Source organism: Carcharodon carcharias, chromosome 3 (genome assembly GCF_017639515.1).
Source record: "Carcharodon carcharias isolate sCarCar2 chromosome 3, sCarCar2.pri, whole genome shotgun sequence".
Taxonomy (NCBI): domain Eukaryota; kingdom Metazoa; phylum Chordata; class Chondrichthyes; order Lamniformes; family Lamnidae; genus Carcharodon; species Carcharodon carcharias.
The window spans coordinates 192,119,963-192,140,506 of NC_054469.1; the positions used below are offsets into that span (position 1 = coordinate 192,119,963).

Genomic DNA, 20,544 nt, shown 5'->3' on the forward strand with positions numbered 1-20,544 from the left:
GATGCCAAGTGATCTGGTGTGTGCCCCAAGCAATTTCTGTTTTTATTTCAAATAGCCAGCAATTTTTTTCACTTTTTTTTCAAGCACATTGGAGGTTTGCAAAAGAAGAGCACAGTTCAAATCTGTCTGCACACAACCAAGCTCAGCCACGCTCTTGTACCATAGTTTGATTTATACATTTATTTTAATAAATATTTGACTAAGAAGACATGAATCAGTTCGGAAGGTGTTTTGAGGATTTCTGGTTTTAAAACCTCCATTTAATTGAGATCTTTTATTCAAACAAAAAGCAAGAGTTTTGTTTTATTTTCACATTTTTTTATATTTTCTAGTTCAGTTGATATGGAACTAATGGATCTTGCATGTCTTTGTTGAACAAGCTTATGCTGTTTTGAAAAGAGGTGCAGGTGGCGCTAACATGTGGTATTCAGGCAGTCGTTAAGCTCAAGTTGAAAGAAATAGAACCTGACCTATGGTATTGTCACTGGACTAGTAATCCAGAGACCCAGGGTAATGCTCTGGGGACCCAGGTTCGAAACCCACTCTGGCAGATGGTAGAATATCAATTCAATAAAATTCTGGAATTAAAAATCTAATGATGACCATGAGACCATTGTCGATTGTTGTTAACAAACCCTTTGGGGAAAGAAATCTGCCATTCTTACCTGGTCTGGCCTACATGTGACTCCAGGTTGGTTGACTCCATTGTGGTTGACTCTTAAATGCCCTCTGAAATCAAACCGCTATAAAGTCTCAAAAAAGGAATGAAACCGGATGTATGTATATATATATATGCGTGTATGTATGTATATATATATATGTATGCGTGTATGTATATATATATATGTATGTGTGTATGTATATATATATATGTATGTGTGTATGTATGTATATATATATATATGTATGTGTGTGTGTATGTATGTGTGTATGTGTGTATATATATGTATGTGTGTATATATATGTATGTGTGTATATATATGTATGTGTGTATGTGTATATATATATATGTGTGTGTGTATATATATGTGTATAAGTGTATGTGTGTAAATATATGTATAAGTGTATGTGTGTATATATATGTATGTGTGTATATATGTATGTGTGTATGTGTGTATATATATGTATGTGTGTATGTGTGTATATATATGTATGTGTGTATGTGTGTATATATGTATGTGTGTATATATATGTATATGTGTGTATATATGTGTGTATGTGTGTATATATATGTATATGTGTGTATGTGTATATATATGTATATGTGTGTATATATATGTATATGTGTGTATATATGTATGTGTGTATATATGTATGTGTGTATGTGTGTATATATATGTATGTGTGTATGTGTGTATATATGTATGTGTGTATATATATGTATATGTGTGTATATATATGTGTATGTGTGTATATATATGTATATGTGTGTATGTGTGTATATATATGTATATGTGTGTATGTGTGTATATATATGTATATGTGTGTATGTGTGTATATATATGTATATGTGTGTATGTGTGTATATATATGTATATGTGTGTATGTGTGTATATATATGTATATGTGTGTATGTGTGTATATATATGTATATGTGTGTATGTATGTATACATATGTATAAGTGTGTGTATACATATGTATAAGTGTATGTATATATATGTATCTGTATAAGTGTGTGTATATATGTATAAGTGTGTGTATGTGTGTATAAGTGTGTGTATATATGTGTGTATAAGTGTGTGTATATATGTGTGTATAAGTGTGTGTATAAGTGTGTATGTATGTATATATATAGATATGTATAAGTGTGTATATGTATATATGTGTGTGTATGTATATATGTGTATAAGAGTGTGTGTATGTATATATATATGTATGTGTGCGTATGTATGTATACATGTATGTGTGTATGTATGTATACATGTATGTGTGTATGTATGTATACATGTATGTGTGTATGTATGTATACATGTGTGTGTATGTATGTATACATGTGTGTGTATGTATGTATACATGTATGTGTATGTATGTATACATGTATGTGTGTATGTATACATGTATAAGTGTGTATGTATGTATATATGTATAAGTGTGTATGTATGTATATATGTATAAGTGTGTATGCATGTATATATGTATGTGTGTATGTATATATGTATAAGTGTGTGTATGTATGTATATATGTGCACAAGTGTGTATATGTATATATTTATAAGTGTGTATGTATAAGTGTGTATATGTATATGTGTGTGTGTTTGTATATGTGTGTATATATGTATGTGTGTATGTATATATATTTATGTGTGTATATATGTATGTGTGTATACGTATGTGTGTATATATGTACATATGTGTGTATATATGTATGTGTGTATATATACACGCGTATATATACACATGTGTGTATATATGTATGTGTGTATATATGTACACATATGTGTGTATGTATATGTGTATGTGTGTGTTTGTATATATATGTGTGTTTGTGTATATACGTATGTATATGTATATATGCATGTGTCTATGTGTATATGTGTGTATATATGTGTATATATGTGTGTATATGTATGTATGTATATGTGTGTATATATATGTATATGTGTGTATATATGTATATGTGTGAATATAGATGTATGTATATGTATATGTGTATATATGTATGTATATGTGTGTATATATGTATATGTGTGAATGTATATGTACGTATATGTGTGAATATATGTGTGTGTGTATATATGTATACATGTGTGTGTGTATATATATGTGTGTGTATATATGTGTGTATATATATGTGTGTGTGTATATGTGTGTGTAAAAATGTATGTGTGTATATGTGCGTGTGTATATATGTGCGTATATATATGTATATATAAGTGCGTATATATGTGCGTATATGTATGTATATAAATGTGCGTATATATGTGTGTATATATGTGCGTATGTGTATGTATATATATGTGTGTATATATGTGTGTATATATGCGCATATATGTGTATATATATGTGCGCGTATATATATATGTGTGCGCGTATATGTATATGTATATATGTGCACATATATATGTATATACATGTGCACATATATATGTGTGTGTATATGTGTGCGTGTATATATGTGTGTGTATATATATATATGTGTGTTTGTATATATGTATGTGTGTGTATATATATACATATATATATATATATAAAGTGTACACCCAATTGTCACTGAAGTGCTAATGTCATTTTCAGTTGACATCCATGCAGTGTTGTATTGACTTGTTCAACACTTCTCAGTCACTTGGAAAGCAATATTCAACTGATCAGAATGCAGTATTTTCAAATAGTATTTTCAAATTTCAAATGAAGTATCAATAATGCAATTAACTTGGTGGAAATTCTCACGAGGAGCTATGGGACAAAAATGCATGGCAGTGGTTTTATTATAATTTTCTTCACACGTGTTCATCAATGAAACATGAAAGCACAGTGAATTTTGAAAGAGTGCTCACCAGAAATGTTAACCTGCCTTTCCCTTTTACAGATGCCAAGTGATCTGGTGTGTGCCCCAAGCAATTTCTGTTTTTATTTCAAATAGCCAGCAATTTTTTTCACTTTTTTTTCAAGCACATTGGAGGTTTGCAAAAGAAGAGCACAGTTCAAATCTGTCTGCACACAACCAAGCTCAGCCACGCTCTTGTACCATAGTTTGATTTATACATTTATTTTAATAAATATTTGACTAAGAAGACATGAATCAGTTCGGAAGGTGTTTTGAGGATTTCTGGTTTTAAAACCTCCATTTAATTGAGATCTTTTATTCAAACAAAAAGCAAGAGTTTTGTTTTATTTTCACATTTTTTTATATTTTCTAGTTCAGTTGATATGGAACTAATGGATCTTGCATGTCTTTGTTGAACAAGCTTATGCTGTTTTGAAAAGAGGTGCAGGTGGCGCTAACATGTGGTATTCAGGCAGTCGTTAAGCTCAAGTTGAAAGAAATAGAACCTGACCTATGGTATTGTCACTGGACTAGTAATCCAGAGACCCAGGGTAATGCTCTGGGGACCCAGGTTCGAAACCCACTCTGGCAGATGGTAGAATATCAATTCAATAAAATTCTGGAATTAAAAATCTAATGATGACCATGAGACCATTGTCGATTGTTGTTAACAAACCCTTTGGGGAAAGAAATCTGCCATTCTTACCTGGTCTGGCCTACATGTGACTCCAGGTTGGTTGACTCCATTGTGGTTGACTCTTAAATGCCCTCTGAAATCAAACCGCTATAAAGTCTCAAAAAAGGAATGAAACCGGATGGACCACCGGGCATTGACTTAGGCACTGGAAACAAAAACGGCAAACTCAGCCCTGTCGACCCTGCAAAGTCTTCCTTACTAACATCTGTGGCTTGTGAGAAATTTAGGAGAGCTGTCTCAGAGATGAGTCAAGAAACAGCCTGACATAGTCATCCTCATGGAATCCATATCTTACAGATAATGTCCCAGACATCACCATCACCATCCCTGGGTATGTTCTGTCCCACCGGTGGGGCGGCACAGTAGTATAAAGTTGGGAGGGAATTGCCCTGGGAGTCCTCAACATCAGCCCCAGACCCCATGATCTCTCATGGCATCAGGTCAAACATGGGCAAGGAAATATCCTGCTGATTACCACGTACCACCCTCCCTCAGCTGATGAAACAGTATTCCTCCATGTTGAATACCATTTGGAGAAAGCACTGAGGGTGGCAAGGGTGCAGAATGTACTCTGGGTGGGGGACTTCAATGTTCAACATCAGGAGTAACTCGGTAGCACCACTACTGACCAAGCTGGTCGAGTCCTAAAGGACATAGCTGCTAGACTGGGTCTGCACCAGATGGTGAAGGAACCAACAAGAAGGAAAAACATACTTGACCTCACCCTCACCAGTCTGCCTGCCGCAGATGCATCTGTCCATGGCAGTGTCGGTAGGAGTGACCACCACACAGTCGTTGTGGAGACAAAGTCCTGCCTTCACATTGAAGCACCCTCCATTGTGTTGTGTGGTACTACCGCCGTGCTAAATGGGATAGATTTTGAACAAATCTAGCAACTCAAGACTGGGCATCCGTGAGGTGCTGTGGGCCATCAGCAGCAGCAGAATTGTACTCATAGCCCACCTCATAGCCCAGCATATCCCCCACTCTACCGTTACCACCAAGCCAGTTATCAACCCTGGTTCAATGAAGGGTGCAGGACGGCATGCCAGGAGCAGCACCAGGCATACCTAAAAACGAGGTGTTAACCTGGTGAAGCTACAACACAGGACTACTTACGTGCCAAACAGCATAAGCAGCAAGTAATAGACAGGGCTACGCGATTCCACAACCAACGGACCAGAGATGAGCTTTGCAATCCTGCCACATCCAGTCGTGAATGGTGGTGGACAATTAAACAACTCATTGGGGGAGGAGGCTCCACAAATATCCCCATCCTCAATGATGGGGGAGCCCAGCACATCAGTGCAAAAGATAAGGCTGAAGCATTTGCTACAGTCTTCAGCCAGAAGTGCCGGGTTGGATGATCCATCTCAATTTGTTCTCCAGAACTTGCTGCGCCCTTAGCCAAGCTCTTTCAGTACCGCTATTACACTGGCATCTACCTGACTAAGTGGAAAATTGCTCAGGTATGTCCTGTACACAAAAAGTAGAACCAATCCAACCCAGCCAATTACCGCCCCATCAGTCTACTCTCGGTTATCAGTAAAGTAACGGAAAAGGTCATCAACAGTGCTATCAAGCGGCACTTGCTCAGCAATAACCTGCTCACTGACATCCAGTTAGGGTTGCACCAGGGCCACTCAGCTCCTGACCTAATTGGCCTTGGTTCAAACATGAACAAAAGATCTGAACTCCCGAGGTGGGGTGAGAGTGACTGCCCTTGACATCAAGGCCGCATTTGACTGAGTGTGGCATCAAGGACCGACCCCTAGCAAAACTGGAGTCGATGGGAATCAGGGAGAAAACTCTCCGTTGGTTGGATTCATGCCTAGCATAAAGGAAGATGATTGTGGTTGTTGGAGGTCAGTCGTCTCAGCTCCAGGACATCTCTGCAGGAGTTCCTCAGGGTAGTGCCTTTGGCCAAACTGTGTTCAGCTGCTTCGTCACTGACCTTCCTTCCATCATAAGGTCAGATGTGGGGACGTTCGCTGTTGATTGCACAATGTTCAGCACCATTCACGACTCCTCAGATACTGAAGCAGTCCATGTCCAAATGCAGCAAAACCTGGACAATATCCAGGCTTGGGCTGACAAGTGGCAAGTAACAATCGCGCCACACAAGTGCAAAGCAACGACCATCTCTAACAAGAGAGAATCTAGCCATCCCCCCTTGATGTTGAATGGCATTACCATCACTGAATCCCCCACTGTCAATACCCTGGGGGTTACCATTGACAAGAAACTGGACTGGACTAGCCATATAAATACTGTGGTGACAAGATCAGGAGAGAGGCTAGGATTCCTACGATGGGTAACCCACCTGCTGACTCCCCAAAGCCTGTCTATCATCTATAAGACACATGTCAGGAGTGTGATGGAATACTCTGCCCTTGCCTAGAGGAGTGCAACTCCTACAACACTCAAGAAGCTCGACACCATCCAGGACAAAGCAACCCACTTGATTGGCACCCCATCCACAAACATTCACTCTCTCCACCACCAACGCACAGTAGTAGCTGTGTGTACCATCTACAAGATGCACTGCAGGAATTCACCAAGGCTCCTCTGACAGCACCTTCCAAACCCTCAACCACTACCATCTAGAAGGACAAGGGCTGCAGATAGATGGGAACACCACCGCCTGGAAGTTCCCCTCCAAGTCACTCACCACCCTGACTTGGAAATATATCGCCATTCCTTCATTGTCACTGGATCAAAATCCTGAACTCTCTCTCTAACAGCACTGTGGGCATACCTACACCTCATGGACTGCAGCGGTTCAAGAAAGCAACTCACCACCACCTTCTCAAGGGCAACTAGAGATGGGCAATAAATGTTGGTCCAACCAGCAAAACCCACATCCCGCAAATGAATTTTTAAAAAGCCTTCTGTCCAGGGACGGTGAAACAACTGCTTTTTATTTGTTGCTTAAAATAAACTGATTTTCTTACCTTTCCACCTAAATTAACGTGTATATATAACAGCACCAAAAATAGATTTATTCTGCGAGCAACTGTTGTTTTAGAATTCTCAAAAGGGTGTTAAAAATATTGAGATTTGAGTCTCTTTCTGCCCCTTTCTCCTGTCCCTCCCCTACCACTGTCCTTCCTCAACCACTGTTCCTTTCCCCCTCTTATCTTTCACTATTTTATACTCTCTTGGCCTGTCTTCTCACTATCCTTTCACATCTTTCTCCCTATGCAGAAGGAACACTTGTGCATAGTTTTGCTGTCAGTATGTACTTTAAATAAGGCTCCAGGTTCTGTGCTGGCTTGTTTTAAGTAATTGAGAAACCAAACCAATATTTACTTAGGAAAGACATAATTAGATGTCACTTTTTTCTTATATCCTGGCCAAGAAACATGTCTCTCAGAATTATTTTACTTTTTGTCACCTGAGGATGGAATTTTCCGTGCCTGCTGGCATCGGTTGTGTTTGGTGGCGTGAGTGGACAATATGGTGAGAAGGCCAAAAATTAGTTTCACAACATTGTGAAACCAGTTTGTGATTGTCCGCTTAGCCTGTCGATGGTGGGCCACGTTCCCTGCCATTGGACGTCAGGAACCTCATTGTAATACATCTGCCTATCATTATAAGGCCAGCCTGCTGGGGAACAAAAGTGTTTTGGCGGTGAGGTTGGGAAGGACAGATTGGAAGTATTTGGGAGGAGGTTGGGAGGAGGGGGTAATGGGGGAGAAGATGATAACTGGGGAGGAAGTTGTAAGGAAGTGGAAGGTGTAAGGAAGGAATTTGGAGGGGGTAAGATCTGCGGAGAGGAGGGGGAGTAAGAATGTAGGAAGAAGTAAGGCTGAAGGAAGAAGTAAGGGTGTCTGAGGGAGTCAGGAAGGGAGAAGGAGTAGGTTGGAGGAAGAAGTGAGACTGAAGGAAGAGGTAATGCTGGCGGAAGGAGTCAGAGTCGGCGGGAGGGACTAAGAGTGGCGGAAGAAGTAAGGGTGTCTGATGGAGTCAGGAAGAGGGAGGAATAAGCTGGGGCAGGGGGTGGTCTGGCAGCGGGGATGTACAGGTGAACGTGCAGGGGAGGGGTCTGATGGGTCCATGGCTACCTCCTGGGGAGCGAACTGAGGAAGGGTGAGGTATGAGGGAATGGTGAGATTGACCGAAGGCAGAGTGAGGCAGTAAGGTGGGAGGGTGAGTGTCCGAAGGTAGCAGTAGAAGGAAGGTAGCGGTGAGGACTTGGAGGCAGATTTGGACCCTGGGGGTGGGAAGGAGCAGGTTAATGAAGGTGGGGTTGGGATTTTCAGGAAGGACGAGAACGTGCACGTTCACCAGGACATTCACGAAAGAAAAGGGTTGTGACTGGTGGGTCACAGAGGGGAGGTGGAAGGTGATGCCGGTGGGGGTTAATTGTGATGGGGGAGAGAAAATGTGTGACTGGGGGAGGGTAAAGGTTTGGGGAGTGAATGTAAAATCAAATTAGCATCATGCTGTTCAAATGGAAAGTGAAACGAGACTTGTGGTGGTCGAGATCAGGTGCTGCAAGGGAGCGTGGTCAGTGGGTGGGTGGAGATGCAGGTCAGGTCAGATGGACAACTGAAAGTGAACCCAGCAGGTAGCTGGAAATGCTCAGGACATTGAGGTGCGTGTGATACAGGAAGGATCCTCGTGCATGGGAGAATGCTTTCACGAGGCTCTGAAAGGCCTTCTCTCTCACACACACAGTTCTCCCTCCAAGAATCACTCATGGGTCGGCTGCTCCCTCTGCGGTGACAGAGGATGAGGTTGAGGGGCTCGTAGTCAAAGGGGACTCAGAGAGAGTGGACAGCCTCTTAGTTTCCCGAATGGATGACACAGGTGTGTCCAGCTACTGCCCCTCCTCCCTTTGGGCGCAGACTTGTCGAGGGGAAGGAGCACCTGGAGTGTCATCGAGGTGCCCGACTTCCCCCTCATGTTGCCACTACAGGAACTCACCCATGGATCCCACAATGGAGTGCAGGTCAGCACGTACCTCCATATTCTGCTGGACTGGGGTCTCCATGGCACTGCTGTAGTCCCCATGAGACCTCCATACGCACACAGGTGAGCAGGCGGATGCAGTCCTCCGGCTCCCGAGCCACTCTTTTGATGATTTCCTACAGCCCTGCATGATGTTCTCCTGCCTTCTGCTGCCCCTCCAGGATGAGTCGGAAGGCTTAATCCAGAGGTCTGTCATCTGAGCAGCAGTGCTCTGAGTGCCAGGGAGCTCGGGTGAACCTGCCACCTCCTGCTGCAGACGCGTAACCATGCAGTGACCACCAGACTGTGAACCAAAGCCTGCTCTAGACCTAGGTCCCATTGAGGTGTGTGTCTCTGCGCTGGTGTAGGGTGTGTGTAAGCGCTGTGACAGGTCTTCCAGGCTGCTTATTTCCAGCTCTTTAGTGGAGGAGGTGTCCTCTTGACTGGAGGTGAGCACGTGGATGGAGCTGAGGGACTGGCTGGCTGATTGTGTCAGTCGCTTGACAAAGTTCCCTGTGAATTTAAGTAAAGATAATTAGTTTATGGCAGCAGAGTCAAAAGCAGGAGAGAGAGGACTCACAGTTGCATTGAGAGAGGGATGACGTGGTGCAGGATCCTCAGGTGGGTGTCCACCACCGATGTCACCGTTGCTGCAGGCTGGGTCGACATTCTCACCAGTCAGTGCAGTGGCACGCTCCTCAAAGTGAGTGAAGGGCATAATGTGGGTCACTCTACCCGCAGTATGGGACCTCTACCTGCTGATGTGAGCAGGCGAAACAGATGGAGAGAGCGTGAGCAGGTCGCATGGAACTGCATGGAATGTTTGTGTGGTGAGTGGAGCCATGGAGGGATGTGGACACCAGCTTGAGAGGATATGAGCCTGATGGAGATGTGAGGGTGTGTGTGAGAGTTAGTGGTATTGTCCCTTGAGGTGTGAGATTCCTGTGGATATTTGATGAGCTTGAGAGTGAGAGAGTTGGGAGTGTTGAGTGAGTTAACCTGGCGGAGCTGATGAGACCATTGATCCTGTAGTAGTGCTGGGTGGCTGTCCTCATTTGTAAGGTGTTGGTGCTAAGCACCGCTGTTACCACCTGCCATGCTTAATTGGTGATGCTGCTGCTCCTCCTGGGGCCAAAGTGGAGATAGGTGACATCACCTCAAGGGATTCGTCACTAAACCTGAAGGCTGCAGTCATTTTGTCTTTCAGGGCCATGTCTTCCGTGCAGCAGCCGTGGGCTGGAAGCACTGAGAGGTTTGTGCGCAGCTGGCCTTTAAATATGACGCCCAGCTTGAAGAAGCGGCAAGGTGATGGCATGGCGGGCGAATGAGTGCCTGCCTGCTGTCGAAATGGCATGTTTCCTGGAAATGCATTATTAATGCAATGAGTTTGGGATGATACAGCGTGAAAAGCTGCCATTGTGGCTGGCAGATAAAACTTTGATTTACCTGCCCACTACTGCACTTAGTGCAAACCTGGGACAATTCTGCTCTGAGTGTCTGAACATCCCCACCATATTTCAGAGTTTCTGAATAAAGTTACCAGTGGTCTAGACATGTAGAGTTTCTGTTTGCCTGATCTTGAGTACACATTATTGCCCTGCAAAGACACACCCCCATGTCTAGGTTAACAATGTTTGAGATTGTACACAATGATCATACACTCAATTGTTTCGTAGCACATTAAGACAACACTATTGAAATAGGTTTCAGGCTGCTTGCTTATCACAGAGGAAAAAAATGCCGAACAAAAATGTATTAAAGGTTAAAAAATCCAACTCATGCAACTCTGGCATAATTAAATCTTGTGCACATAACAGTAAAAAATTTGGCACTGATTATACACCAGTAATTGAAAAATAAACTTAAATTTGCAGCCAAAACATGCAAACTATGAGACTCTCATCTCTGAAATAAATTATCCCCACTGTTATTACATATCAAAGTAAAATGGCAGGATCTGCTAGATGCCATTTAATGTAGGCTTCCAAAAAGGTCCAGCTGTTGCTGAAGTTCTGCAGCAGAAGTGACAGCAAAATTAGCACATTCTCTCCTTTTTGTACATCTACCTTTAGTCCATTAACAATGAATTCCCAAATCCTTCTTGACATTTTAAAAGAAGCAGCGTCAATTGTGAATTATTGCTTTAATGTCTGGTTTCCCACAATAAAAACGCAGATTAGCTGTCATTTAACAGATTCCCCCTAAAACTATCATTTATTTTAAAAAATCACATTCACTGAATACTTATAAGGCTTCTGATTATGCTAGCACTTCATTGTGAAAATAAGTTAATTTTTTTGGAAAACTTAGAACATATATATTGCACAAATAATATAAAATCATAAACCTTTCACGTCTTAGAAATCTCACGTGCAAAGTTTGGGTCATGCTTCATCTGGTTAGCTGAAATTTCACAGCTATGAAATTCAGCCATTCAGCCTCTTGAAATGTTTGGCCAACCAATTAAATCATAGCTGATCTGTATCTTAACTTGGTTCCAAAACCCTTAAGTCCCTTGTCTGAGAAAAATCTTCTGATCTCAGTTTTGAAATTTTCAGTGAACTTAGCCGCAATAGTTTTTGGAAAGAGAGGGTTCCAGATTTCCACTGTCCTTTACATGAAGAAGTGATTTCTGACATTATCCCTTAATGGCCTAGCTCCAATTTTAAGGTTTTTTGGACTTTTCAATAAAGGAAATAGTTTTCCTCTTTCTACACTATCAAATCTTTTAATCATCTTAAACTCTATTTGACCATCCTTGATCTTCTATACTCAGGGTAATGCAACAACAACTTAGATTCATAGAACACCTTGAACGCAGTAAGACATCCCAGGGTGCTTCACTGGAAGGTGGCAAATATGTTTAATAACGTGCCTTATGAGGGGATTATAGGTCAAATCTTGGACAAAGTGTTAGGTTTTAAGAAGAGTCTTGAAGAAGTAGAGAGAGGTAACGCAATGGTGAAACTTAGGGAGGGAATTCCAGACCTTGAGCCCAAGACAGCTGAAGGCATGTAGTGGTGGAATGATTAAAATTAGGTTTGCTCAAGAGGGCCGAATTGAAGGAGTGCAGAGATCTCAAAGGCTTGTAGAAATGGAGGAGGCTATGGAGATGGGGAGATGCAAGGCCATGTGGGAGTTTGAAAGTAAGGATAAGAATTTTAAAATCAAGGTCTTGCTAGACAGCCTTTCATTTTAGTGTCATATTTTTGCAGAGAAAGCCTTGAGAAAACTTTTCTGACTAGAACAAAGGAAATAATTTAGCATTGAAACAAGAGTAAAATGAAGGCGCTGCCTATTCAATTCTCATAGGTTTTGGATTAGAATGCCTGATATTAAGACTTTGGTAAAGGAGGAGTGAGCAGATCTTGTAGTTGGAACCTGGCTTCCTGGTGACTGTCCACCAATCAGAACGTGGTATTTCATTCGCTTGTTAGGATATGCAATCAGTAGTCCTGTAAAGTGGAGCCATGTTTTCCTGATGCCACAGAAAGGCGGAGAAAGGAAGTTATAGGTAGCCAGACCTAAAACTACACTTTTCACTCTTATTGTTCAAACATTGCTGATGTTACTTGTATTGCCTCTCAATTTTTGGACGAAATTTTACGCTACCCCACCAGTGAGTTTGAAGGGGTGGGACTACATTAAGTCCAGGAGGCAGCCTGCCCCTATCAACCACCCACTCCTGCCCCATTGCAATTGTACATTTTATACCAGCACTTGGGGTGACCTTAGGCCCACCTGTGCACCAATTGAGGCCCTTCAGTGGCTATTTAATTCCCACTTAAGGATCTTATCCCATCATCGCCAGGATTTAACCGGTGATGGGAGAGGCCAGCACCCGGTAAGACTGGCTAGTTACCCAGCGCGGGCTGGTGGTGGGCAGTGAGGAGGGGTCCTTCGTTAATAGGTCCTCTGGGCCTAACATAGGGCCTCTCCCAAAGGTTTACAAAATGGCTGCAGGGCAGCTGGTGTTCCTCCTAATGGGCTGCCCACTGAATATTTAGCTTGGGAGCTGGGAAATCAGCACCTTGTATAATTTAGCCCTCTGTATGATGTTCTGCAAACTGTGCAGTTGTAGTTCATGAAACCACCAAGTAATTGGCCCAATTTTGAAATTAACTGTTGTTCAGGAATGTTGTGGTAAAACTAATTATATACATAATTTAAAGTGCTGGGCAAATGCTTATTTATGCACAAATAAACATACCAATGAGAAAATTCAGGAATAAAAGTCTAATGTACAGTATTGTCCATTAGCTATAAACTAAATATATTCAAACTAGATAGAATTGCTTTATAATTGAGGATGTTAATGTTGGTTGTGTTGCAAGAACCTGAGAGTTTAGTTTAATTTTGAATTCGCTTACATGACATGAGGAATTTTCTGTTTTTTGACTTTGTGTGACATAAGAACATAAGAAATAGGAGCAGGATTAGGCCATTTGGCATCTCAAGCCTGATCCGCCATTTAGAAAGACCATGGCTGATCAGATTTTGATGTTAACTCACTTTCCTGCCTGCCTCCCCATAACCCTTGTAAATCAAAAATCTGTCTAACTTAATCTTGAATATGTTCAATGACCCAGCCTCCACTGTTCTCGGGAGTAGTGAATTCCAAAGATTAATGACCTTCTGAGGGAAGAAATTTCTCCTCACTTTTTTCTTAAGTGGGAGACCCCTAATTTTGAAACATGCCTCCTATTTCTAGATTCCCCCATGAGGGGAAACATCCTCTCAGCATCTATCCTGTTGATAAGACCACCTCTCATTGTTCCAGACTCCAATGAGTATCGTCCCAGCCTGCTTAACCTTTCCCCATAAGACAATCCCTTCATCCATAAGTCAACCTAGTGAACCTTCTCTGAACTGTCTCGAATGCAAGTATACCCCTCCTTAAGTAAGGGGACCAAAACTGTACACAGTAAGAGAACATGATATCAAAGAAGCAATGTTATGTAATTCTATAAAATATAATGTTCACATATGAACTTTGATGTATGAAAGATGGACAGACTAAAGATCCTTTTGGGGTCATGGATTAAAAGTTGTAGTCATGTTGTTCTGGTAGCAAAAAATTTCATTGGAAGATGGGATTAAGGTGTATTATTGGAAGAGAGCAAAGGGAACTTTCACCTGTATATGGGCTTTCTGTATCTGATACTGTCTATGGGTAACGTAAAAAGTGTGCGTGTTCCTATGTTACTTTTACTGCAAACATAAATGTTTCATAATAGCTGTATTTTCTGGTTAAAAAAATAAATAAAACAATCCTTTCTGAATTAAATGACAGACTTCTGAGAGTGGTATAAAATAATGCAAGTGTGTTTCAAATGAGCTCATGTTTGTTGTGACATTTATTTTGATTAACTGCCAAAGTTAGAGTTAAGACTTGCTGGGCTTAATAGTTTATAATATTTCCCATCTACTGTAGATGTTTTCTCATCCACTGGAGATTGTTACAAATTGATGTTTGGGTTTGTGACATTATTATATATGCAAATGAAAGGCAGATGTCAGAATTCTTTACTGGGTAAATGAATGTGTGACTGTTCACCTGTAACGTAGCAAATGCTAAATTGTAAATAGAATGAATTAGAAGTATTTCCAAGGGGGCCCTTGTTCAAGGTCATTTACTAAATCTGATGCTTGAATAATAGTGTAATGTGTTGACAGAAACTGCTAGCACGCTAATTGTGATTTAAAGTTGCAAAGTTCAATTGTGTTAAGTAATATGAATTGCCTTACCATTTAAGACTTCACTAAGGGCACACAGAAATGTTTTTTCAAACTTGAAAGTAGTGCTGATAACATTACTTGACCTGAAGATTTTCCTGCCTTTTAATGGCATTTTTAAGTGAAAGTGAAAGGCCCACTGGTTCATGGAATAAGACAAATTCTGTTTTTTTAAATATTTGTCTAATTTTAATATAACTTCACTCACCTGATTTGGATATTATGTTAACAAATTAACATAAAAGTTTACAATAATTTAGGGACAGTTTACCAAAGAGATGGTTAGACCTTCAATGAAGATCCAATTTGGTCTTGTGCAGGAAGGAGACAAGTTGATGTACAAACATTTCCAGTAAAGTTCCAGTTCCAGTAAAGCAAAGAACTTTTCACAAACCAGAAAATCAAAACCAAGACGAAGCTGCCTCAGACATATCACCATTTTTGTTCCCTTTCTTCTTAGCAGATGGTCGTAACAAAGAGGAAATTGGTGGAAGTATCCCATTCTTTTTTCCTGCTGACTTAAACTATTACTGCTTTGCTACTGGCTGCGTGCAAGAAAGAATATACAAACTAACATTTATACAATGTCTTATGCATTATTACAGCATTCAAAAAAACTTCACAGCCATGAATTGCTTTCCTGAAGTCTAATTACTGTTATGTAAGCAAATGCAGCAGCCAGTTTTGTGCACATTCTTGTTATCATCTACGAGTAGCACCATGGAATCTTTTCTAGCCAGCTGAGAGAGCAGTCAAGGCCTTTATTTAACACCACATTCAAAATATGGCCCCTCAAGTGATAGTGTAACACCCCTCAATACTGCATTGAAGTTTGAGCCTAGATTTTGTGCTCAAGTGTTAAAGGAGGGCTTGAACCTATCACTTCTGATTTGATTCACCTTCCATTCTGCAGGCTGCCTGTATTTCTTTCCCTTTCCACTGGCTATACATACTCCTCTCTCATTCCATTGGCACCCATATCCCTCTCCCATTTCACTGGCTGCATATACTCCTCTCTTGCACCACTGGCGGCATTTCCACCTCCCCACTCCACTGGCTGTATGCACTCCTCTCCTGCTGAACACTTGCTGATGCTCCTGCTTTTTTACCATGATCCAGCTGAATTCCAGACCTGCAATTTCTCACAGTGCTGACACCTCCTATGCAGTTTTATTTGTTTGAATTTTAAGGTTCTTGAGACATGAGGCTCTTGGAGATAAACCCTAAATGCATTAATCTCAGCACAGGAAACAAACCCTAAGATTCAAGAGCCACCAGTGCCTATATACTACAGCCACATAGGGGGGAACTTCTAACCTGCTGGGTGGGGTGAGCTTAAAGGAGAAAAAAAAAGGCTCGTGTTTTGGGAACCCAACATGAACCTATTGATTTCCGTATTTAACCAGTCTGCCTTTCACGAAGTGTGGGAAACCCCCATGGACAGGGAATCCTAAGATTTACTTGTGCAAAAAGACAATTGCCTGAAAATTTAACTTGCATTCTTGCGTTACCAGCCAGCGCATGGGCTTTTCAGGCTGTCTAAAACTTGCCAGGTTTAACAAGGCAAGAGCATCAGGAATTGATAGGACCCTGAAATTGACAGGCTGGAAACCAGGAGAGCTGCTTCTTTGCCGAAGTAAAAACCTTTTGTTCCTAGGATTTGTTCAGACTCTCTGCATTTTCCTCCAACACCAAAACCCTCTGAGATATCTCTCTCTGCTCCTCTAATCCTGGCCTCTTGTGCATTCCCAATCATAATTGCTCCACCATTGGTGGACTGTTGCCTATGCCCTATGCTCTAGAATTCCTTTTCATACCCTTTGTCTTTCCACCTTGCTTTCCTCCTTAACGCACTCCTTAAAACCTACCACTTTGATCAAGCCTTTGCTCATTAACCCAGTGGGCAGAATTTTGCCGTCGGCGAGCAGGGGGCAGAGCCTGCTCGCCGACGCGTAAAATGACACGGGATGACGTCGGGTGGAACCCCCCGACGTTACCGCAGCCCATCTAAATTTTCAAGAAGGCAGGCCTGCAGCAAAATCAGCTGCGGGCCCGCCGACCTCTCAATGGCCAATTGAGGCAGGAAGAGAAGCCTCCAAGCTGATTCTTTGGCTGCAGTTAGATAAATAAAAATGTAACCAAGCGAATGCAGTCTCACCATCTGGACAAAGGTGGAAAGGTATTGGAGGAGAATGGTGTGGGCAGCTGACTCAAAAGCTGCAGAAGGGTCGAGAGGCCGAATTGTGATAGTTTACCTTTCTCATAATTACATAGGATATAACTTTGATAAGAGCCATTTTGATACTGCAGCAAGGACAGAAACCTGATTAAAGGGATACAATCATTTGTGGAGGATTTGGGAAATACATTGTTCCTTGTGGCCAACTGTGCAAGAATCATCCGAAATAATATATAGAGATCTTTTACCAGTTGTCTTCTACTATTCTTTAGTTTGATAGTTTCTAAATATTGGTCATTTTTTTCTCTCAGAAAAAGCAGAGAACCAGGGTGCTGTCCCAGCTATTTCAGTCCTATACCCCATATGATCATAAGGTAAGATGGCTATGATATGCATTGTGGTATATTATATTTTATGAAATATTTGTAAAGTTAGACATTGTGTATCACTTATAACAGGTGCAGGATGCCTGAAAATAAGGATTAGGTACAAGATGCCATGTTCCATTTTGCCAAAACTTTAACCGAGTAACTATCAACTATAGCATAGTAGAATTTGGCAAATTAAGTGCGAGAATCGGGTTTTCACAAATAGCCACCATTTGGTGTAAGCCTGAACTCATCAGTAATGAGTTAAACCCACTAGTAAGTTTTGACCCAAAACGCTACCTCATTTTGTTGCGTTAAAATATTTAGGTTGATGTGTGGAGCTCATGCATCAATTAACTTGAGTGTGAAATCAATACTGGAATCTGTTTCATATTGTCTTTGAACAGGTAGAATATTGTTATGTTTCTGTCTTTTTTGCTTTTTAAAAAAAGTCTCTGCGGCTCCTGGCTCTCATTTCTCTAGAGGGGTTTGTTGGTTGGGGAGGTGGTGTTGGATCAGACCGCAGATAAATCCTAAAGCACAGATTTCAGATACGGAACGTAAAAACCAGCAAAGCAGGAAGACAAAGAGGCACTGCATTTTTGGCAAGAAGGTCAAGAGAATGAGTAATACAAAGTAGCAAGGTTTTTAGATGCTTGACTTTTAAGAATGTTTAATGACCAAGAAAGTGAATCATGCAAATACGGATACGCAGCTTTCTATTTCTTCATCCAAGTCATTTATATCTATGATGAAAAGTAGAGGCATAAATATAAACCCTTGGAGAACACCAGTTGTCACATCAGGATACAATGCCTTTATTCCATTGCCTGTCTCTATCCAAGGCCATGCCACAAGACTACCTTCAACTCCCTCCATTTTTTTTTGCTAAAAATCTTTATCAAATGTCCAATAGGCAATATCCATAGAAACTCCTCTATCCATCAGACTGGTGACATCCTTAAAATAGTTCAACCAAAATAGTCAGTCATGACTTACCTTTCATGCTGATTCATTTTGATCCATGTTGATTCACTTTGGATCAGCTCATACTTTTCTAAGTGTTCAGTCACTCTGTTCCTGATAGATTTTAGTAACTCCCCCACAACTTATGTGAAACTGGCAGGTCCATAGATCTTTGGTCACCACTCCCCTCCCTTCTTAAATAATGGAGTGACATAGGCAATTTTCAAATCCAAAGGTGCAATTTCCAAATCTGAAGAATTTTGAAAGACTATTCATCTGTTGTTTCCTTATCTATTTCCGAGGAGGAAATCACCAAGTTCTGGAAATTTGACTATCCTAAGCCCCATTACCATTTTTTATAAATCCAGTGGGCTAAAGATTTGTTCATGTAATGAAATTTCAAAGCAGTACTACGTAGATAATGTAGAATCCACTGGGTCAGGCAGCACCTCAAGCTGCAACCTACACAGCTTGCCTCTTGATATTAATGGAGAAACCCATACAAATAGTGGCCAGTGGTGTGGTCTGCTCTCAGGGAATCGATGTGGTCTGCATTGCACTGCTTTGAAGCAGCATTATACAAACAAATGTTTAGTCCAATGAATTCCTTTCTTTTACATATGTTTGTTCCCTTCCTGTGCTAGTATTTTAGAATCATAGAGGTCAACAGCACAGAAAAAGGCCCTTCGGCCCATCGAGTCTGCACCAGTCAAACAAGTACCTAATTATTCTAATTCCCATTTTCCAGCACTAGGCCCTTGTAAGCCATGGCATCGCAAGTGCACATCCAAATACTTCTTAAATGTTATGAGGGTTTCTGCCTCTACCACCCTTTCAGGCAGTGAGTTCCGATTGCCACCGCCCTCTGGGTTAAAAAATTCTTCCTCACATCCCCTCTAAACCTCCTGCCCCTGACCTTAAGTCTATGCCCCCCTGGTTATTGATCCCTCCACTGAGGGGGAAAGTTCCTTCCTGTCTTCCCTATCTATGCCTCCCATAATTTTATACATCTCAACCATGCCCCCCCCCCTCAATTTTCCCTGCTCCAAGGAAAATAACCCCAGTCTATCCAATCTTTCCTCATAACTAAAATTCTCCAGCCCAGGCAGCATCCTGGTAAATCTCCTCTGCACTCTCTTTAGTGCAATCACATCCTTCCTATAATGTGGATTCCAGAACTGCAGGCAGTACTCTAGCTGTGGCCTAACCAGCGTTTTATACAGTTCTAGCATAACCTCCTTGCTGTTATATTCTATGCCTCTGCTAATAAAGGCAAGTATCCCGTATGCCTTCTTAACCACCTTACCTACCTGTCCCGCTACCTTAAGGGACCGGTGGACATGCACACCAAGGTCCCTCTGATCCTCGGTACTTCCCAGGATCCTACCATTCATCGTGTATTCCCGTGCCTTGTTTGTCCTGCCCCAGTGCATCACCTCACACTTATCCGGATTAAATTCCATTTGCTACTGATCAGCCCATCTGACCAGCCCATCTATATCCTTCTGTAATCTAAGGCTATCCTCCTCACTATTTAACACCCCCCCAATTTTCGTGTCACCCGCAAACTTACTGATCAACCCTCCTACATTCAAGTCTAAATCGTTTATATATACCACAAACAGCAAGGGACCCAACACCAATCACTGTGGAACCCCACTGAACACAGGCATCCAGTCAAAAAAATACCCCTTGACCATCACTCTCTACTTCCTGCCACTCAGCCAATTCTGGATCCAATTTGCCAAATTGCCTTGGAACCCATGGGCTCTTATCTTCGTTATCAGTCTCGCATGTGGGACCTTATCAAAAACCTTGTTGAAGTCCAGGTAGGCTACGTCAAATGCATTAACTTCATCTACACACCTGGTCATCTCTTCGAACAGTTCAAACAAATTGATCAGACATGACTTCCCCTTAACAAAACCATGCTAACTGTCCTTAATTAATCCCTGCCTCTCCAAGTGTAGATTAATTCTGTCCCTCAAAATTGCTTCCAATACTTTCCCCACCACTGAGGTTAGACTGACTGGCTTGTAGTTCCCTGGCTTATCCCTTCTTCTCTTCTTGAATAACGGTACCACATTGGCTGTCCTCCGGTCCTCTGGTACCTCCTGGGGCCAGAGAGGTATTGAAAATTATTGCCAGCACCCCTAC

General features: G+C 41.5%; 1 protein-coding gene across 5 annotated transcripts in view; it reads left to right on the forward strand.

The window, feature by feature from the left end:
* The window catches only part of cdkal1 (CDK5 regulatory subunit associated protein 1-like 1), a 923,378-nt gene that overhangs the window by 706,499 nt on the left and 196,335 nt on the right, over positions 1 to 20,544 (forward strand). For all 5 annotated transcript variants that reach the window (XM_041184180.1, XM_041184181.1, XM_041184178.1 and 2 more), the window contains one exon: positions 17,365 to 17,427. In XM_041184180.1, coding sequence (XP_041040114.1) covers positions 17,365 to 17,427 — 63 coding nt within the window. The remainder of the gene's footprint in view (positions 1 to 17,364; positions 17,428 to 20,544) is intronic.